The 19,875-nt window shown below is 39.3% G+C and overlaps 2 protein-coding genes across 5 annotated transcripts; one reads left to right on the plus strand and one right to left on the minus strand.

The window, feature by feature from the left end:
- The first annotated feature begins 2,534 nt into the window (after positions 1–2,534).
- On the plus strand, positions 2,535–12,950 carry kcnk6 (potassium channel, subfamily K, member 6). Its single transcript, XM_088346201.1, has 3 exons — positions 2,535–3,004; positions 7,980–8,372; positions 12,373–12,950. The coding sequence occupies exons 1-3, from the start codon at positions 2,686–2,688 to the stop codon at positions 12,573–12,575; spliced, it is 915 nt and encodes a 304-aa protein (XP_088202327.1). The 5' UTR covers positions 2,535–2,685; the 3' UTR covers positions 12,576–12,950.
- sertad3 (SERTA domain containing 3) lies at positions 12,906–18,818 on the minus strand. 4 transcript variants are annotated; one of them, XM_088346202.1, is made up of 2 exons: positions 18,740–18,818; positions 12,906–14,719 (listed from the first exon to the last, which is right to left on the minus strand). In XM_088346202.1, the coding sequence occupies exons 1-2, from the start codon at positions 18,757–18,759 to the stop codon at positions 13,882–13,884; spliced, it is 858 nt and encodes a 285-aa protein (XP_088202328.1). In that variant the 5' UTR covers positions 18,760–18,818; the 3' UTR covers positions 12,906–13,881. The 4 variants fall into 4 exon arrangements, with proteins under 4 accessions (XP_088202328.1, XP_088202331.1, XP_088202329.1 ...); XM_088346205.1 differs by lacking the exon at positions 18,740–18,818 and adding an exon at positions 17,734–17,863; XM_088346203.1 differs by lacking the exon at positions 18,740–18,818 and adding an exon at positions 17,646–17,784.
- Positions 18,819–19,875: the final 1,057 nt, after the last annotated feature.

Below are 19,875 nucleotides of genomic sequence, written 5' to 3' on the forward strand. Positions count from 1 at the left end.
AGCTGACACGATTGTCTGCCGTCTTGCGGCTCCGCGTACCCAAAAACCTCGAAAAGTCTAGGAAAAAAAAAAAAAAAGTAAAATGGAGTGTTTTCGTCACTTTAACTCTCCAGTTTGTTTCCCTTTTTGTTCCTATTTAGCACAAGTTGTCGGGTACACTACACAATACAGCGACAACTAATGGGCAAATAATAAACACTGCCCCTTTAAGTCAGGACCCGGCAACCCAAAATGTTGAAAGAGCAATAACCGACTAAAAAAACAAAAAGGAAATATGTCTGGAGTTTCGAAAAGAAAAAAAAAAGACTTTTGGAAGCATATTTTAAATCAAAACAAAAAGGATGCATGCATAAAAGTTACTCATTTGATATTTAATTTAAACATTTTTACAGCATCAAAAAACTTTAAGAATGTTTGTTTTCTGTTTGACCTCACACAAAAACCAGATATAAGACATATAGATTTCCTTCCTTCTTCATTTTCAGCTTGCGCTAAAGAGCGTACACAAATAATTCAAAAAGGTTGGGCAAAAAGCGGCGTCAAGCTCACTTTGAGTCTCCGTGGTTTGTTTCCTTCCTTGTGCTTCTCAGCACTTGTTTTTGTCGCACAACTCAATACAATGATGTCTAATGGTAGAAAATTATGCACTGTCTCTTTAAGTAAGTGATTAAACCACAAACCTTTTCCTGAGAGGACCACATAACCTTTCATTTCTTTACGTAACGAAAAGTCACAATCAATTAACCCTTCTGGGGTCTTCACTGAACAACAGAAAATAAATAATAACACAATGATTAAATTGATTAAATACATTACAAGCAAATAACCCTCTATGGATTCTTCACAGAACATAATTCAGAGAATATATAATAACACAGTGAATATAATAATAACCTAATAACTGTCTGTAGGTTCTTCACAGAAAACAGTTCATGGAATACAAGCTTTCTGTTGTGCCATGCACAGTCTTAACCTGTTCAAGTTAAACTCAATTACCAGAGGACTGTACTACATGTAACATGATGCCTAGGGAAAAAGTTGTAGATTTTAACATGTGAAAATGCACAATGAAATTAACATTCTCTCTGGTATGGTAACTTAAGATAATAAAATAAAGCCCAATGCCTTTTCATGTGACTTCAATATCACTGGTAGTCCTGTGGTAAAAAATGGTGCACCCACCACTGCAACAAAAAGAAAAAAGCGCACCCATTTCTTTGTTCTGTAAAAAAAAAATATTTTTTGGTATTGTTCAGGCAGCTGTACCGAATGTGTAGGCAGGCCATATCTGGCCTGCAGGCCGTAGTTTGGGGACCACTGGATTAAAAGACATAATTGTGTTTTAAATTAGTAAAACAAATCTTCCAATAGAACTAGAATGATTTTTCTCTTTTATTTTCACAATGTTTTTGTTTTTGGGGGTACCCTGAGCAGCAGTATGGCGGACAATCCTGTCAGCTCCCTCTAGGTCAGGGGTGTCAAACAGGCGGCCCGCGGGCCGGATCGGGCCCACTAAGGGATTTAATCTGGCCCGCGAGACAACGCTGAGGGAAGCGTGAGAGAAAAACGATCTGCAGGTTCTCTCTGTCTTTTTACCTTCTTTGGTCTCTCTTCCTTTCTTCCTTTTCACTCTCTTTTCTCTCTTTCTCTCCCTGTCTTTTTACCTTCTTTGCTCTCTCTTTTTTCCTTTGCTTTCTCTTTTCTCTCTTTTGCTCTCTCTTGCCTCTTCTTTCTTTCTCCTCTTTCCCTCCTTCTCTTTTTCTATTTATCTTTGGATTTCTTTGTTTCTCTCTTTCTTTCCTCCTCTCTCACTATTTCTCTTTTTATTCATTTTGTTTCTCACATTCTCTCGCTCGCTCTCTCTCCTTTTCTCTTTTTCTTTGTCCCACCCTCTCTCTTTTTATCTTCCTCTCTTGGTATTAGTTCTTTCTCCTCAATCTACTAGTCTGGCCCCCCGAGAGAATGTTTGTTCTATCGTGTGGCCGCCGAGTTAAAATGAGTTTGACACCCCTGCTCTAGATGGTGAGGTTCATGTTACGTTAAATAAATACACATTTTTTGACTTACGAGTATTTTTTAAAAGCATGCTTGCATGATAGTTCACATATTTTGTTTATTATTCACATCGATATTGTGCTTGCATGGGTTTCCTCCGGGCACTCCGGTTTCCTCCCACATTCCAAAAACATGCATGTCAGGTTAATTGGCCGGTCCAAATTGTCCCTAGGTGTGACTGAGCGAGCGAATTGTCTGTCCCTGTGTGCCTTGCGACTGGCTGGCAACCAGTTCAGGGTGTCCCCTGCCCACTGCCTGGTGATGGCTGCGATGGGCACCCCCACAACACTACTGAGGATAAGCGGTACAGATAATGGATGGATGGTTGTTTACCACTTAGTGGTGCTAAATATTACACAACGTCTGTTTAATTATCATTGTTCCACTCGTTTGCAACTGATAAGAAAAAGAAGAAGTTTCCAACTCATCTTGTCAAACTTTTGAGTTTGTCGATTGCATAAGACGGTTGTGCGATACCGTGGCTCCAGGATCCAGGATTCATCTCCGGGAAGAACTCCCTCCTCCTCCCAAACGCGCGAGGGGTGGGCGGAGGCGCCTGAACTCGGACTCGGCCCCCTCAAAGTCCCACCAGGAAAGCAGGAGCGTCTGCGTTCCGGTTCGGCGACAGACATGAATCCACTCGGCAGGTCGTGGCTGCTCCTCATCGGCTTTCTTCTCTTCTATGTTATCTACCTCCTTTTCGGTGGGCTCGTCTTCTCCAGTCTGGAGCGGCCAGTCGAGGACCGGCTGCGTCGGGACATGGACGCCCTGAAACGGCGTTTTCTCAACGAGAGCTGCGTGTCCGCCGCTGCCCTGGAGGACTTTGTGGACCAGGTGCTGGCCGCCAACAGGTACGGTGTGGCGCTCTATCCCAACGACTCTTTCGACGCCTCCAACTGGGACTTGACCTCGGCCATGTTCTTCGCCAACACGCTGGTCACCACCGTGGGTGAGTGAAACAAACTTTTTGGCTTTTATCTCCCCGACTTCCTTCGACGTCTCTTCGAACTTTTAGGACGAGATGTTCTGAGGCGAAAACTACACTTGGAGTAATATTGCCACGTCTGTTTTTGTTACTTTCAAAAATCTGTTTTTTTTTTTTAAAATGATTACTAGAACACTCTGCTAAAACCATCTATTGACCCTCTCCGTGTTCTTGTTAATAATTCGATTAGCTTCCCATTCGCCTCATTAAACAAATTGGAGACGTTATCACACTATGACCGATTGATCATTTCAGAAGATTAAGAACAATGATTTTTTTTTGGTGTCCAGTAATTTCAGACGGTTTCTGTAGGCGTCTTTTATTGGTCAATCTGGAAACAATTTACCAATAAAGAGAAAAAAAACTGATATACGATGACAAAAGAAGGCAGCAGAGAATTGAACCCGAAAAGAATATCTCAGGGATGTCAAACTAAGTTTGTCTCTGGGGCTAACAAGCCGGATCAATAAAAGAATGTCAACTCAACATTTTAGCTTTGTTTTCTTTAGTATAATGCTTTATTATTCAGCCTTCTTTCATAACCTGCCCTCATATAATATTTCAGGATGACAAGGTATCTTTTTCACAAATATTGAGCAAAAAGGATTCCCATCTTTGGTATTGAATATGTTAACTGGTTTATTTTAAGTTGAATGAATGCAGTTTTACACATGGACCAACTACCCAAGCTATATAAACTCAACACTGCCTTCTAGCGACTGGAGAGAGCATTTGGTTTGCATTTATTTAAAAAAAATAGATAAAAACCTTTTGATACAAATTACCTGGACTCTCTTCTCTTTTTGACATACTCGTAAATTTATTTACTGCTCAAAAAAAACAAAAAAAAAACACTTGACACTACTCATATTTTAATCTATGGCTGCTTTATTCTGAAGTGATACTAAGTTTTGGTGTGTGAATGAACTGCTCCAACAATTGTATTAGATTTTTGTTTTGGTAAATGTTTGCCAATTACAATTTAAAACAAGTTTTTTTTTTTTTTTTTTTTTTTTTTTTTTTTTTTTTTTTTGATAATACATACCTGTATTTTGAAGAGGGATTGTGTTAAGTGTATAAAAATGGAGTTCACGATAACATCTACTGCTTTTTAATATCAAAAGGTTGGTATGTATGCTCAGATTTGTAAAAAAAAAACGCATTAAAAAACTTATTTTAAAATAAGCAAAAATATATGAACCATAATATTAAAGTGCATTTTTTCATAATGGGACACTGAGTGCCTCCTAGTAGTGCAAAATAAATTTTTCAGTAAAAAAAAAAAAAAGGATTTGAATACGAGGCATAAATACTTGAAATATCATACCAATGGTAATTTTTTTAGAAAAAAAAATCATAGGTAGATAAGTTTGTATTTCTTTTACACAGTGGAATCCCCACTTAAGTGTCTGCCATGTTTGCCCGCTCCCAAGCTGGCACTGTAGCACTCGCAACGCATTGCTATCTAGTGGTCACACTGTGGCGCTAAGTCCTCATACGTCAATGAATTTGCATTAACTTTACATGACATGACCCTCACTTGGAGGGAGGTGACATAATTGTCTGCTATCTTGCTGCTACAGGTACCCCCCAAAAAACAAAAACCTCGCAAAAGGTTGGGCAAAAAATAAGAAAATGGTGCTGTTTGGTTACTTTGAGTCTCCATACTTTGTTCCCACTTGTGGTTTGTAGCACTTGTTTTGAGTTGCACTACTCAATACAGTGACATCTGGGAGTCAAAAAATACACAGTGCAGTCCATGCAAATCATGGATTATTTCGTTACTGAATGATTTGGTTTATTTAAATGTTCATTCTTAATGTTTTTTTTTTCTTATTTTGTGTAGCAGATTTTAAGATGGCTATTTAAGAACAGTGTGGAAAAGCTTGTCCTGACCTCACCCAGATATTAGCTCTGGAAACTCCCAAGTAAATTGAGTTTTAGACCCCTGTAATAAGGGAATGCAGCCAAGACTTGAACCACCAAAGGATACCTGGAATAATCAATTTAGCAAATAGATTGCCAATTCAGCAGCAGAAGACACTTGAACTAAACACGTGTAATTTTCTTGGAATTTAAGATTATTTAATGGTAGACTACGTTGCATTTCCTTGTTTGATGCTTTTTTTTGGGCACAACACAAAACATCAAACAATAATTTACAAAAGGAAACGACAAAATATTTGTACAAGTGTATGCAGTAATACATAATCATGTCCCCAAGGGAGTAAGCGGAAGCAAAATTACTTAAGGAGACAGTGTGTACCATTTGACATCTAGTTGTCGCTGTAATGTATAGTGCTACAAAAAAAAAAAGAATAAAAACTACGGAGACTCAATGTGACCAAATCTCACCCTTTTTCCTTGTCATTCTTTGCAGAGCCTTTCTCAACGTTTTTGGGGTGTACTCAAAGAAGCAAAATGGAGTACAATAATGTCTCCTCCCTCTTAATGAGCTTCATGTTATGTTAAAGAAATGCATATCTCTTTATCTACAGGTATAAAAAACATGTTTAGATGATAGTTCTTTTATTTTTGCTTATTGCTCAATCATCCATCTATCCATCCGATATCTGCACCGCTTATCCTCAGTAGGGTCATGGGGGTGCTGGAGCCCATGCCATCTATTTTCAGACAGTGGGCAGGGGACACCCTGAACTGGTTGCCAGCCAGTCGCAGGGCACACAGAGACAAACAACTCATTTGCTCATTCACACCTAGGGACAATTCGGACCGGTCAATTAACCTAACATGCATGTTTTTGGAACGTGGGAGGAAATCCGAGTGCCCGAAAGAAACCCACGCAAGCACGGAGAGAACATGCAAACTCCACACAGGAAGGTTCGATTGCTGAAATCAATGTTTTTATATTGAGATTCTTTACCTCTGGGAGGCATTAAATAATACACAACGTCCCTTTAAGTCCCTACCACTTTTGTTTTCTTTTTTTCTTGCAGGAAAAAGTAAAAAAAAAAAAAAACAATAATTAAACAAAAGAACCTTCCTTCAAAAGCTGACAAAACGACCTGCAATTATGAAATTCTTTGTCAATTTTCCTTAGCATATTCATCGAAGATACGCATTAGTACTGTATGATTATTGACATTTATATGAATTAGAGGCTATATTAAGTCTTTTTAGTGTTGTGAGGTCTTTCAAATGTAATGTTGAATTCCCCATTTATTTATACAAACATTCCAATTTGAGATACCAATACAACATTTCGATATTACATAAAGTTTCTGTCTGCAAGAAGATTGCTATTTTTAAGGAATTTCCTTTTTTTTTTTTTTTTTTTTTTTTTTTTTTTTAGCTTGACAAATCTATGCATTGTGACTACTGATACCTGAAAGGCTGGTATCAGCGTCAATACAAAAACTGGTGTTGACATACACCCAATCTTGATTTAGAAGAATTTAACTGCCTTTTTAACATGTCAAGAAATGGAAAGTATGAGTGACCATTGTTGTCTCCTTTTTCTTTTTAAAGTTAAAACAGATGTTTGTTAATGGAGGGAATGTTTGAAAGGGCAAGCAGATCGGACATTGTGACTCTCAGAAGTCAATAGGGTCATTATAAACGATTAAACAGATCATTGAAGAAAAAATCATTAATTTGACATAGGAGTCATACTATTACAATGAAATGGTATTGTGTAGGTCAAACAAACCAGTTAATCAGGTGGCTTAATCAATTGAAGCTTCAACACATGGGTGAACCGTTTCCTGGAAAATATGTTCCCAGACATCTAACGCAGGAAATGACATTTCCACAGGAATAATTAGCCTGGTAAAAGCAAACTGGACATTATTAATCTTTGTATGGGTCATAGAAACACATGTTTTTCAGTTGATGTTACTCTACGTTTTGAGTTGAAACCTTAAATACTTGGATGTTTTTATGAACAGAGCTATGATAGAAGTTAGCAGTTGAACCGTGCGAAATGCAAATTATACTCTTTCCATTCTTTTGATGGTATGTAACTTTCTTTTAAGAAATGGAAAAATGATATTTTAATGGATCAGATAAGGAATTCCAACCTGTTCTAAAAAGCCTCTTCTATACCATTTCTTTCAGTTAAAATTCTTGGGTTACATATCAGATCCACCCAAGAGGGTGTGGAATTCAAAGAACAGCAACATGATTGGACGCTAGTACAAGGATATAAAAAGTCAAAACACCAAACATCACTGAAGTATTAATCCAAATGATGAACTGGCATCCTATGCAATCTTCTTTTTGAAGGTGTCCAATCTTATAAACAAATCAACCAAATTATAGGGAAATTAATGTGTTCCACGGGTCCTGGATGATTTTGAAGGTTTCTCTTCTTTAACTTGGGTGATACAAATGAGCAGCTTGTTAGCAAGATGGTAGGAGCTTAGAATCACCTGTATTGGAGCAGATAAACCTTAAAAACCAGGCAGGACATGCGACCCTCAAGGACTAGAGTGCCGAGGTCTGAGTTATAAATTAGATCTCAAGCCCGAGCCTGACCCGACAAGAATTTCGGCCTAAATTGGGCTTAAAATGGCAAACATGTTTGGTCGGGCTTGTCTTCTCTCCTACTGACTTTTTTTTTTAAATCATCCACCCCTCAAAATGTTCTTCTTGTCTCTGCCTCTCTCTCTTAAAGTGCTGCACTAAATTTGTCAGTAGTGGGGAAAAATATTCTGCAGACTCGGAAATATAAAAGATGTAAACAGTAATACAGTCTTGTTTAACTTAGATTTTCTAACAAAAGACAGGTTTGAGTTTTCTTAACTCACCTCTACTCCTCTGGAGTCCTAACAAATAAAATGTGAAATTTTGGGGTTGCTTCGGGTTTGGTCCTGCAAATCAAGTTAATTGGTTGGGATTAAATACCCGCGGGCTTGGATCGCACTGGATTTTTAAGCCTGAAATCTTACCTCCGATGCCAATCTCTTTTGTTACGCAGGTTATGGTCACACAACGCCGCTATCCGACATAGGCAAGGTGTTCTCCATCTTGTACGCTCTGCTAGGCGTGCCGTTCACCATGCTAGTCCTGACGGCGTGCGTGCAGCGGCTAATGTACCCGCTGGTGGCAGCCCCTCTCAACCAGCTGCAGCGATGCGGCCTGGAGGCCCGACCGGCAGCCAGCGTGCACTTCCTTCTGCTGCTAGCGCTCGTGCTTCTAGGTCTGTTCACCGCTCCGGCCTTCGTCTTCAGTGCCGTAGAGGGCGACTGGTCCTTCCTGGACGGCTTCTACTTCTGCTTCATTTCGCTGTGCACCGTCGGTCTCGGTGACTTTGTTCCAGCCACAAAACCTCAGCAGCAGTTAAAGCAGCTCTACCAGGTTGCCGTCATGGGTGAGTACAAGTTCAAAGTTCAACAATGCTTAAGAAGCTCCATAACGGATCGTGTTCGTCAAAATCGCTGAGAATCACTTTTATACTGGGAGGGCAGTCATAAGGCAAAGTCAAAACAAAACTAAAAGAAACCGGTTCTAACAGGAACTGAATTGACGATCTCATTTTCTGGCATAAAAAAACTAAGTAATGGAAACACTAAATGATAACAACTGAATCTAGTATTCAAGTGATAACGACATATTTAATAAATAACTTTAATTATGACTAAATGCTTGAAGTTATACATGACTGAAATAATAAAGATTCTATAAGCAAAGAAATCATACAATCATGACTATTCAGTGTCGCATCGAATGTTAAACTGTTTCTGGTCAAAATACTTGGCGTAAGTGTTGGATAATATCACTTTATAATAGTAAACATTAAAAAAATGCATAAATTAGCCGCATCATTTTATAAGCTGCAGGGTTGCATGCTTGGGGAAACAAGTAGTCATTTGGAGATGGTAGCCATGTCTACTACAGGTCACCTGTTAAACACCAAATTGCCAGTTGGCCAAACACATTCAAGGACGCACCCATTAGAAACATGGTGTCAAACGGTGCTGCAACATGCCAACAGAGTGGTCTAGCAACAAAATGTCACGAGTGGAATTTTTTCTCACCTTTGTGTTTTATGAGCCCATCACACACTGAAATTTTGTTATTCTGGATAAGAAACGTCCAAGTCACATGTAGCCTCTTATGAACACATTTTGATTACTTCTATTTATATATATTTTTTTCATTTCTATTTGATTACATACTGGCCTTAACATCTTATTCATCCAAACAAACTCTTGTCGCCACGCGCATCACAAAAACAAGCGCTTCTAGCTCCTAGCGACCATTCGTCTTTTTTTCTTCAGAGTTGCGTCACATGAATGCCCGGGTGGTGGCTGTCCTCTCCCATCCCTCTTTTCTAATCCAATCAGAAAGCACCCTGAATGACTTTTTTTGTCTCAAAATAAACTTGTTATTGCGATTCTGATCTCGCAGCAACCAAATGAGTCAGCTGAATAATGATAAGGAAAGTGGCTTAATTGCTTAATCACAAAGTGAAATCAAAGGAGTTTGATTTCTTTTTTTAATCCAGTTCTTGTAAGAAAGGCTACATTACTGTTTGTTTAAACTTTAGTAGACACTCAAAATAAGGAGAGAAGACATCAAGTCAAGTCATTTTTATTTGTATAGCCCTAAATCACGAAGAGTCTCAAAGGGCTTCACAGATTATTACACTATATTACACAGACTATTTTTCAGCCGACGAGAAGAGTAGGTTATTCATATGCTATGGAGTAGAAGTGAGTTTTAAGTTTAGATTTAAACATTTCCACAGCAGTGGATTTTTAACGTGTGAGGAGGGCGGAGAGAGAAGCTTTTCATCTCGTTCTAAGTCCCTTGTATTAAATCTTCAGAGTTACAAAAAACTGATGATTTAATAGTCTTGGAACACCGAATAATGCGCCATAATAGTCAAGTCATGTTAATTGTTTAGCCCTTAATCACAAAGAGTCTAAGAGTCAAAGGGCTGCACAGACCACAGATCATTGCAAACCACAGACTCTTATGACACCATCCCCTGATCTATATTTTATGTTGACAATATCTGTGTATTATTTGCCCTCATGTAGGTTTTAGGTCACCTATATGCTTTCGAGTAGAAGTGTGTTTTAAGCTTAGATTTAAACAGTTCCACTAAGGTTGCAGATCGAATCTCAGGGGGAAGAGCATTCCAAAGCACCGGGGCCCGGATGGAGAACGCTCTCGAACCTGCGGATCTCTTCTTGGCTTTTGGGATCACTAGTAAACCAGCATTTTCAGAGCGAAGGCTCGGGACCAGACCATAGGGGGAAACTAATCTGAAGGATGAGAGGGAACAAGTCCATGCATGATAATAATGATAATAATAGTCAAATGGAGAACGTAGAGTTCCTGGAAAGGGCTAATGACTCTACCCTGTAGAACTTCACTTTCATATTTGCTCCTGAAATGTTTGCATTGACCGAACGTTTTGGAGTTTGGACTGTTCAACTTTCTGAGGTTCCATTGGTTGATTTTAACCACATGTGCTTGAATCTTATTTGGATGTTAAGCGTGTTCTTGAGGTTTCTCAAACGGGACGAAAACATGAACCAATTTTCCAGGCACTGTTCACTCTTTTGTCATAATCCCTCTCTATGGCTGCAGAGTTGTGGGTGGAGTTTCTTCCTTTTTTTTTTTTTTTAAGCATGTGACTGTGTGACCTTCATCAGAAATAACAAACTTTGTTGTTGTCTCATTTGCATCAATTTCTGTTTTTGCATTTTTTTAATTTTCATGATGACATCCTACTACTGTATTCAGCTTGTTCAACTGTTTAAGGTTACCTTTTTAAGGCTTGTTTTTCCCCAACAACAACAAGAAAATTCCTCAGTGAAGAAAGGGTTCTCTTACCTTGCTCACAGTTTCGGCTGGCACCGCATTAGAGTTTAAACATTTTATTTTAATCCTGACAAAAGTGTAGTGATTGCCAAAACTGTAAAAGAGGCACAAGAACTTCACTGTGGGGTAAATATGTAAACCTTGATATTGATGACTACTTTTTGACTTGTCACAAACGGATGTGAAATCAGAGGAAACTTGAATTATTTCATTCAAAACAATAAAATATAAGAAAGCATTTTTACAATTTCCTTTTTAAAATCCACTAATTATTGTCTCAAATGTACACACAATCTTTCGTGGTTAATTTTAAATGTTTATCTTTTCATTGTTTTCCGAAAAAACATTCCAAAGTCAATTGGTAATTTTTGTTTACTCTCTTATAAAATCTTTCACTCAACAGATTTTTATTTCAAGCTATTTTCAAGTGTGAAACTTAAACTATCGACAAAAGAGCTCCACTTCCACTTTGGTTTGAAACCATTATTTACGGGGAAAAGTCAAAAGTTTAAAGCGGTATATTTGTTGACATGGGTCACCAGCTCTAGAATTATTCTTATTTCATGAATCTTATCAAATCATATAACGTCACTCAGAGAAATAAAATGTGCTGGAGAACTTGTGCGACAGCTTTGCCGTTTGACTGACAGCATACACCAGCCTATAACAGTCCGTTACATGGAGAGTCATGCCCACCCAACACACACATACAACCTGTCTCCAGGATGGCATTTACTGTCTGCTTTCTGTTGCCGAACACAATACACGATATGTTTATCAATGACAATAAAAGACAATTTAATTCAAAGTCCACAAATCAGTGAACCAGTGATAACAGAAGCGAGAAAGAGCATGTGCGTTTATATTTTAGTGTCTTTCTGATCCTTTGTCCTTTTGTCTGCCACCGTATAACTAGTTGTCATTGCGCTCATTGCTAAAATTACAATAGCTGGCTAGATTTTTTTAGATTTTTGAATATAATAGATTTTATGCAAAAAGACCAATCTACAGTAGCTTTATTGCATTGAGCTTCCAATGCAAATGGTAAAATTTAGTACTTAAAAAAAGAATATATTTCTTTGCTTTACTTTTAATTAAAGTCTTTATTTTCAAATGTATTTGTATACTTTGAGTGTTACCATTTGGATGAAAATGGTCCCTTTATAAGCAAATAGGCATTGAAACATAATTTGTCAGATGAATGCAAACGAGAGAAAAATGGGTTTGCCTATGTAATCCATTTTCCTCATGCCTTGCTGAGGTATCAGATTAATCGGTAATGCAAAGAATTTAAAAGAATCAGTGAGCCATTTCTTTTCTTCTTGCCCCTGTCCAATTTTTTTTTTTATACCAATGAGGCCTGCAACATTTTCCCACCCGTTCTCAATTGAACCATACAGGCTTGACATATATATATATATATATATATATATATATTATATATATGCAGTGACACATTTCAATGTCAAAAATGCATTTTTGCTGTGCTGACAGTGAAGCGTAAACGGATTTCTCTTCTTCTGCATGTGTTGCAGTTTACTTGTTTGTGGGCCTCATGATGATGTACCTTTTGCTCCGCGCCTTCCACAAAATGGCCGACCTGCACGGATTGACCGCTTTTCTGCAGCTTCCGCGGTGCGAAGAGACGGAGCAAGATGAAGACCGGGAGCCCATCGTGGAGAACGGTCACCCCACCAGCCAGAAGCGGCCCTCGTACAACTCCATCGGTGATCGGTGACACGCAAGTGGGTGCAGTAGTGACTTTTCTGAAAGGATTTCCGGTTTCTTTGGACCATGAAAGGAAGGCTCCTGTTTTCGGAATGACTCCCAACACCGACGGATATTTATCCTATTGTTGACCCGTTTTCTGCTGCATATTGCTGCTCTTCCTTAAGCAGTTTGAATTATTGATGGTTAAGTATGCATGGTGGCTTATTTAGACAATAATATTTGAGAAGCACTTTAATGCTCATATTTTAACTAAGATTGTTCAAAAACTTGTTTAAATTTGGTAATGAAGTGGTTAAAATAATTAAGTTATCATGACGGTGGGAAAAGGGTGCAAACATTTTCAATGTCACAGTTTAATAAAAAATAGTTCATGTGAACAAAATGGTTACAAATTGCATTATTGAAAAATACATATTGCCCTTCATCTTAAAACAAGCAGGAAAAATAGGACAACTGTTGAGTTCTGTTGAGCAAACTTTCAGTATTTGAGGCATAATAGAACACGTCGATTGTAAACACTTTGTGTCATTGGACAAAAGAAAGTGCGATAATTCCAACACAAACGGCTCAGAACATCAGAAGTCTCTATACTGGAACTTGAATACAAAACCTGATACGACAAACATGATCTTCAAGAACAAATGCTTGATAAATACGAGGCAAAACATTTCTTCACAGAAGATTCCACAAAACTGTTTACAGTCAAGACACTTAATGGCTGTCAGCTCAAATTCATAAGGTAACAGATTGACATGAAAAAAGTTTCTTCATTGTCCACTGAATCATTGCTCTAAGGGAAGACTTCTGAGCCTTTAGTCATTATCCTTGATTTCCACGAACTATTATGCTTTGTACTCGTGTGAAAACCATTTACAGACAGAGACAAAGAACTGACAATTTGAGAAGCAATTTCCACTACAATGTGACATTCCAAAACTACATTTAACATCTGCATGTTACTGTGAGTACTTAGATCAGTACTGCGTGTTTTACCCCATACAGGCGTGAACCTTAAAACTGGAATTTCAGATGCATGTTAAAAGTGCTCTGCTACCATCTCGTGGCACACATAGGCTGTTGAAACCATTTGGAGAATTGAGCTGTGCAGGAGGTACTGTACTTAAAAGTACAGAATTGTTTTGCTAAGAACAATAATGTATAAAGAGTAACACATTAATTCTTTCAGGGGCTTAATTGTCTAATAAGGACGGCGTGAACTAGTACATAGATCTTGACCTGGATTTAAAAAAAAAAATGCTCAAAAAACTATACTGCTTAGCAGCAATATTTAAAACTCTAAACGGTGGATCCCTTCAGGACTCCACCAGCATAGTCATCAGGTGCTCCAGATCCAGTCCCTCCCTGAAGGAACTTTGTAGTGAGCTGAACGATGAAAAGGATGGAAGGGCTTTGTTGTTGTGAAATGGGAGGTCCTCTCCAGGCAGACCTGCATCACCCTTTAGACCCAGAATGCCCATGTCTCTCTCCAGCTGGGACGTGTCTATATCTTGGAACATGTCTTCAGTCGTAACATCTTTCAGGTAGCTGGAACGTGCTGTCTCCACGCCAGTCTCAAACTCCATCAGGTCCTGGCCCAGAGCTTCTCGTACTTGCTGCCTAAGCCAAAAACCGCCAGCATCAGGACAACCCCGCAAGTTTTCAAGGGACCTTAGGGCTGCCCGTGGGGTTGGTGACTGTGGTGGTGTGCTCAAATCCATGCTGGAATCCAGGCCAGTCAGGATGGACGAGACAACGGGTGAAATGGTGAAGTCTGGGTCGGCAGATAGGGAACCCCAGTCCTCTGGTTCCTCAGTCGACGCGTGACTGGAAGCCACCCGCTGGCATTTGGCGGGGGATGGTAGGTCAGTCGTCCCTGTGCCGGTTGGGTTATCGTGTGGCAGACAGACTATGGGTGGTTGGGGCACCGGGGAAGGAACCCGACAAGCTTCCACCTGCCGCAGGGTGTTACTGATGAGGACGGAACGCCGCAAACTGGGCTCAGCCAGTTTCTGATCGCGCTGGTACTTGTGCAGGGAGACGCTGAACACAAACTCGCGCTGACGTTCCCACGCCAGGCCACCGCTCGGAGACTCCTCTGAGGACTCCGACTGGAGCTTGCGCTTGTTCGTTTTCATGATCATCTTCACAATGCTTTGGAGGAAAAGAAAATGGCACTAATTAGGTTCACAGCGTCCCTTGTTTCATGCAGTTGCACCCTTACGTAAGTTTTTATCTACATCATTGCTTCCAAATTAAAGATGAATTGGGGTTGCTCTATTAAATTTGATTGTCTTTTGTGACTGACGACTATAGACATGGCACTCCAGGATAAACACGTTAAGGTAACATAGATTTAAAAGATAAATAAAATTAAATAATGTCAGAATGTGTGTGTGCAATAACATTTAGCAAAAATATATAATATATATATATAAAAATTTTGATTGGTTGTTTAGGTTGGTGATGCCCCTGGGGAAAAAACTTTTTTTATACACAAACAATGACAATGATCAGGTAAACCACTTCTCTCCGCCTAATATAACACTCGAGTGACTGACTACAAAAGGGTAATAACTTTTTCTTTTTAGGCTCAATGCAAAAAAACGCAAGGGCTACTTTGAAATGTGTTAACATGAAAGCTTTGATTACATTAATCGCTTAGGAAATCAAATCTATTGGGTGACGTTTTCTAGTTCCATTAAAGTTAATTGGGCAGAAAAGTTTGGATTTTTCATAGGGTAGCATTGACCTAGCATCCAACCAGATTATGATTCACCATCTTCTCCAGATATACACTAATTTATCAATAGTATTTGCCTTAAATTTAAACTTTGTTTTTAAACTTATGGCATTTCCAAAAGTGGCCATTTAGAGATGACCATTTTACAGTTCTAAAATCTCTGCAACCATGCATTTTACCTCGGGCAAGTTTTAGACACTGAAAAGTGCAAATGTTTGATCCCAGGATGCATTACGCATGTTTGGCTGAGATGAATACACCCCATAAACATTAATAAATTTATGTGGGGAATTTCATTGGCTAACCAATGTGTCAATCATCATTTGAATCCAACTCCTGACTGAGGATTTTTTAAGCTAAAGTAGGTCATATCCCGTTTTCTCAATACATGCTAAGAACTGTAAAAAAAAAAGCTTGCAATTGGTCAAAAGTAATGCCAATGGAAGGGTTAGGGGTTAACTGCCGTATTAAAACCATCCCAAGAGGTTGTTTTTTTTTTTTTACTTTTAAAAAGGAATTATGGGGTGAATTGAACGGATTACACTAAGGATCGTCAACTGATGCGGAAATGCTTTTATCAGTTGCTGTATATGAGAACTGGAGGTATTTCGTAATACGGGCATTACTAGCTGTCTTAATCGTGAGGGAGCAAATCCAAACCCCCAAAAAACAGCCTGGAGAAGGTTGGGCACCGCCAGGCTTTTCCCGCCTAATACACCACAGAAAGTGGTGCCCTGACAACCGAGGCTGTTAAAAGATCCCTGAACGAATCAGAAGAAAGTTAATAAGAAGTATTAAATACAATATCAAACTAATTTTCTCAGCCAAGTTGAATTAATATTTTCAAAGCCCTTAGTCACAAAAAAGACCATTACAACGAATCAATGTCGTGTTATTGAAATTCACTAAAAGAAGCACGGTGGTTAGCGCGTGTGCGGCACAGTTCTGAAGTCATGAGATCGAAACTCCTGTGTGGAGTTTGCATGTTCTCCCCGTGCTTGTGTGGGTTTCCTCCGGGCACTCTGGTTCCTCCCACATTCCAAAAGCATGCATTTCAGGTTAATTGGCCGGTCCTAATTGTCCCTAGGTGTGAATGAGCGAGTGGTAGTCTGTCTCTGTGTGCCCCGCGACTGGCTGGCAACCAGTTCAGGGTGTCCCCTGCCCACCGCTCGAAGATAGCTGGGATGGGCTCCAGCGACCCTACTGAGGAAAAGCTGTGCAGATAATGGATGATCAAATCATTTGTAAAGTAACTTTGATCTACATCTTCATGGCAGCTCAATACGTCAATTAAAATATGAAAATGGTTTCAAATTGATAAACGTGCTAAGAACGTGCAAACGAACTCTCATGTCGACAAATATGTGTTGCATTGTTTTAGTAGCCTACGTAGCTATGTAATAACCTCTCATGCTAACGAAGCTAACTCCCCCCCGCCAAAAATACGAAAAGGAACACTTTTCATCAATATTCGTTATGAAAGATTCAAAATAACTTACGGGACCATCAAAATGTGCTAATTTTGGAAACAGTTTTACGAAACGGGAATAAAAGTAATTACTTGTATTTGAAATACCAGCGTATGCATAATTATATATATATATATACATACATTATAAAACGTCACGATGTATTAACGAAGCAGCAATAAAATCCCTTAGAAAAACGCATTGGCTTCGATGGTCAAAAACCAACCTGTTGCTTTCTTCTTGGGATATTTCGACTTTAGAGCCAAATTAGAAGTCTTCATGAAACCGCTGTTTCCCTTTGCATCAACGACGTAGGGCGTACAAGTATTACAAAAGGCGTTTACGTTTAAACTTTAAATGCAGAGACCATTTTCTTATTTTCTTCTCCCGCCTTCGATTTTGAGTTACGCCACAGAAGTTAAAAAAAAACAAAGTGTCCGGATGTTGACGTGGTGCATCTTGGGTAATGTTGTTTGAAAAAGGGTCTACGGTGACCAAAAAGCTGAGAAATTCGGCCATTCGAAACATTTATAAACAGCATACAGACACACAACAGAATTGTTGATTTTTTTACAACTGCGTTTGATCAACTAGTGTTTTTCGGCGCAAGATAAAATCCGGTTGAATGCCGTAATTCCAACGCGATGACATCATCGATGAGACGACATACACATCCGCCTTGCAGTTGAAAACTATCGTTCAAACAAAATAAACAGCGTCAAGTTCTGTGTTTACAAAACCTTGACAGACAATTAAATAACAGAATAAAATACATTGATTTTCATTCGTGGATCGCGGAAAGACACCGTGTCTTATACAACATGACAGGAAATAGAACGGTTCACGTTGATTTGTTGAGATCCCTTACCGTGAATAATATTTGTCGTTGTTGTCACGCGTCCTGTATAAAAGGACAATTATAAATAAGGACTATTACCGAATTAAAATCCACTCACTCGACCTTGTTGCCACATGAAACTCCGTCAGCCAATCAGTGGAACAACCGCCCACCGGAAGCTAGACATTCCATATTTCAAAATAGACTTTGGGTTACTTGTTAATTTATCAACGACGTATGTTATTGATGAAAAAAATTAAATACTGAATAGTTATTTCTTGATAATAGTGTGATGATAGGTTTATTTTCACTTCTTACACGCGCTAAATAGCTTTAACTCCGAAGGTAAAAATATTTTCGGTAAAGTTTCTGTTCTCATTAAACACTATTAACATGACATGAATTTCATAATACCTTCAAAAAAAGATGACACTAACTGGTTGTGTAATTTAATCTGACGTAGTTGTTTGTTAAAACCTATATAACTTGCCCACCTCTTTGGGTGACTCGGTGCGACAAACGGAAATGACGTAGGCACCAACGACTTCCGACTTTTATTTGAAACTCAATAAACTTTTTAGACACCAATTCCTGTCGAGCTAAACTGTGGAGTCAAAATAATTATAAATAAAATACATCAACTATTTACTAATGCAAGCAGATTAAGCACCCCACGGCTATGAGCTGAATACCTACCAATCAAGAGCTGGTTGCGTGCGAAACGTTTTTTCTCTTGTAATTCGTCAAATTGCAATTTTTTTTTCATGGATTATGTGTTCTCGTCTCATTAGCTACACTGCTTATCCTCAGTAGGGTCGCGGGGGTGCTGGAGCCCATCCCAGCAAGCAGTGGGCAGGGGACACCCTGAACTGGTTGCCAGCAAATCGCAGGGCAGGATTATGTGTTGTGGACTTTAGATCATGTCGAGTCATGTTTATTTGTACAGCCCTTCATCACAAAGAGTCTCAAAGGGCTGCACAGATGACAGATTATTGCAAACCACAGACTATTATCGACTTCAGGAAAAACCAGCCCAACCATGCCCCACTTCTCATCAACAACAAGGCTGTGGAGGTTGTCAGCAGCATCAAGTTCCTAGGGGTGCACATCACAAACAAACTCACCTGGTCCGTGAACACTGCATCACTGGTGAAGAGGGCACAGCAGCGCCTGTACTTCCTGCGGAGGATGAGTAGAGCCCACCTGCCCCCACCCACCCTCATCACATACTACAGGGGCACCGTAGAGAGTATCCTGACCAGCTGTATCTCTGTGTGGTGTGGTGGCTGCAGCGCTTCCGACTGGGGTAGTGTGAGGAGGGTGACGAGGACAGCAGAGAAAATCATCGGGACTTCTCTCCCCTCCATTCAGGACATTGGCCAGAAGCGCTGCCTATCCCAAGCTAAGAACATTATCAGGGACCCCTCTCACCCCCATCATGGACTGTTCACTCTGCTAGCCTCTGGGAAGAGGTACTGCAGTGTGCGGTGCAGGACCACCAGGTTCCACAATAGTCTTGTCCCCCTGGCCATTAGACTGTTAAATGGTCAATCAAACACATAGTAAATCTAAACTGCTGCTAATCTGTACATCTGTTGGTTTTGTTTGACTTTTTTGCACTACTGGCAGTTCTTTATAGCTAGCCACTCCTTGCACATCTGTTCTCTGCACTATTGTACTACAGTGTTATTGTTACTGTTTACCTGACTTGTTTACCTGACTGCCCATTTTGCACATCTGGTTAGCTGCTCCTCTTGCAACTCTTTGCACTACTGTATAATACTATACATAGCCATAATTATTTAGTATATTATTAGTACTCAATACTCCAACTCAATACATTTTATTTATATTTATATCTGTACATTCAAGGAAACTGTGCGGGTCAGATGTATCGACATTTCGATCTGTATACATGTGTACTAGAATGACAATAAAGTAGATCTGAATCTGAATCTATTATTACACAATCCCCTGATCTAAAACCTTTTTGAGGGCAAGGAAAAACTCAAAAACCTCAGCATGAGGAAAATGAAGAAACTTTGAGAAGGGACCGCACATGAGGTTATCCCCCTTCCGGGATGACCAGGCTGCAATAGATGTTGCAAAAACAAATAATACATAGATATTGTCAACATAAAAGATAGGTTATTCATATGCTATAGAATAAAAGTGTGTTTTAAGACCAGATTTAAACCGTTCCACTGAGACTTTAATTCGGTTGAGTATATATATGGTACTTTAAAACAAAGACATAGTA

The sequence above is a fragment of the Urocampus carinirostris genome, chromosome 10 (assembly GCF_059441175.1).
Source record: "Urocampus carinirostris isolate Australia breed hairy pipefish chromosome 10, RoL_Ucar_1.0, whole genome shotgun sequence".
Lineage (NCBI taxonomy): Eukaryota > Metazoa > Chordata > Actinopteri > Syngnathiformes > Syngnathidae > Urocampus > Urocampus carinirostris.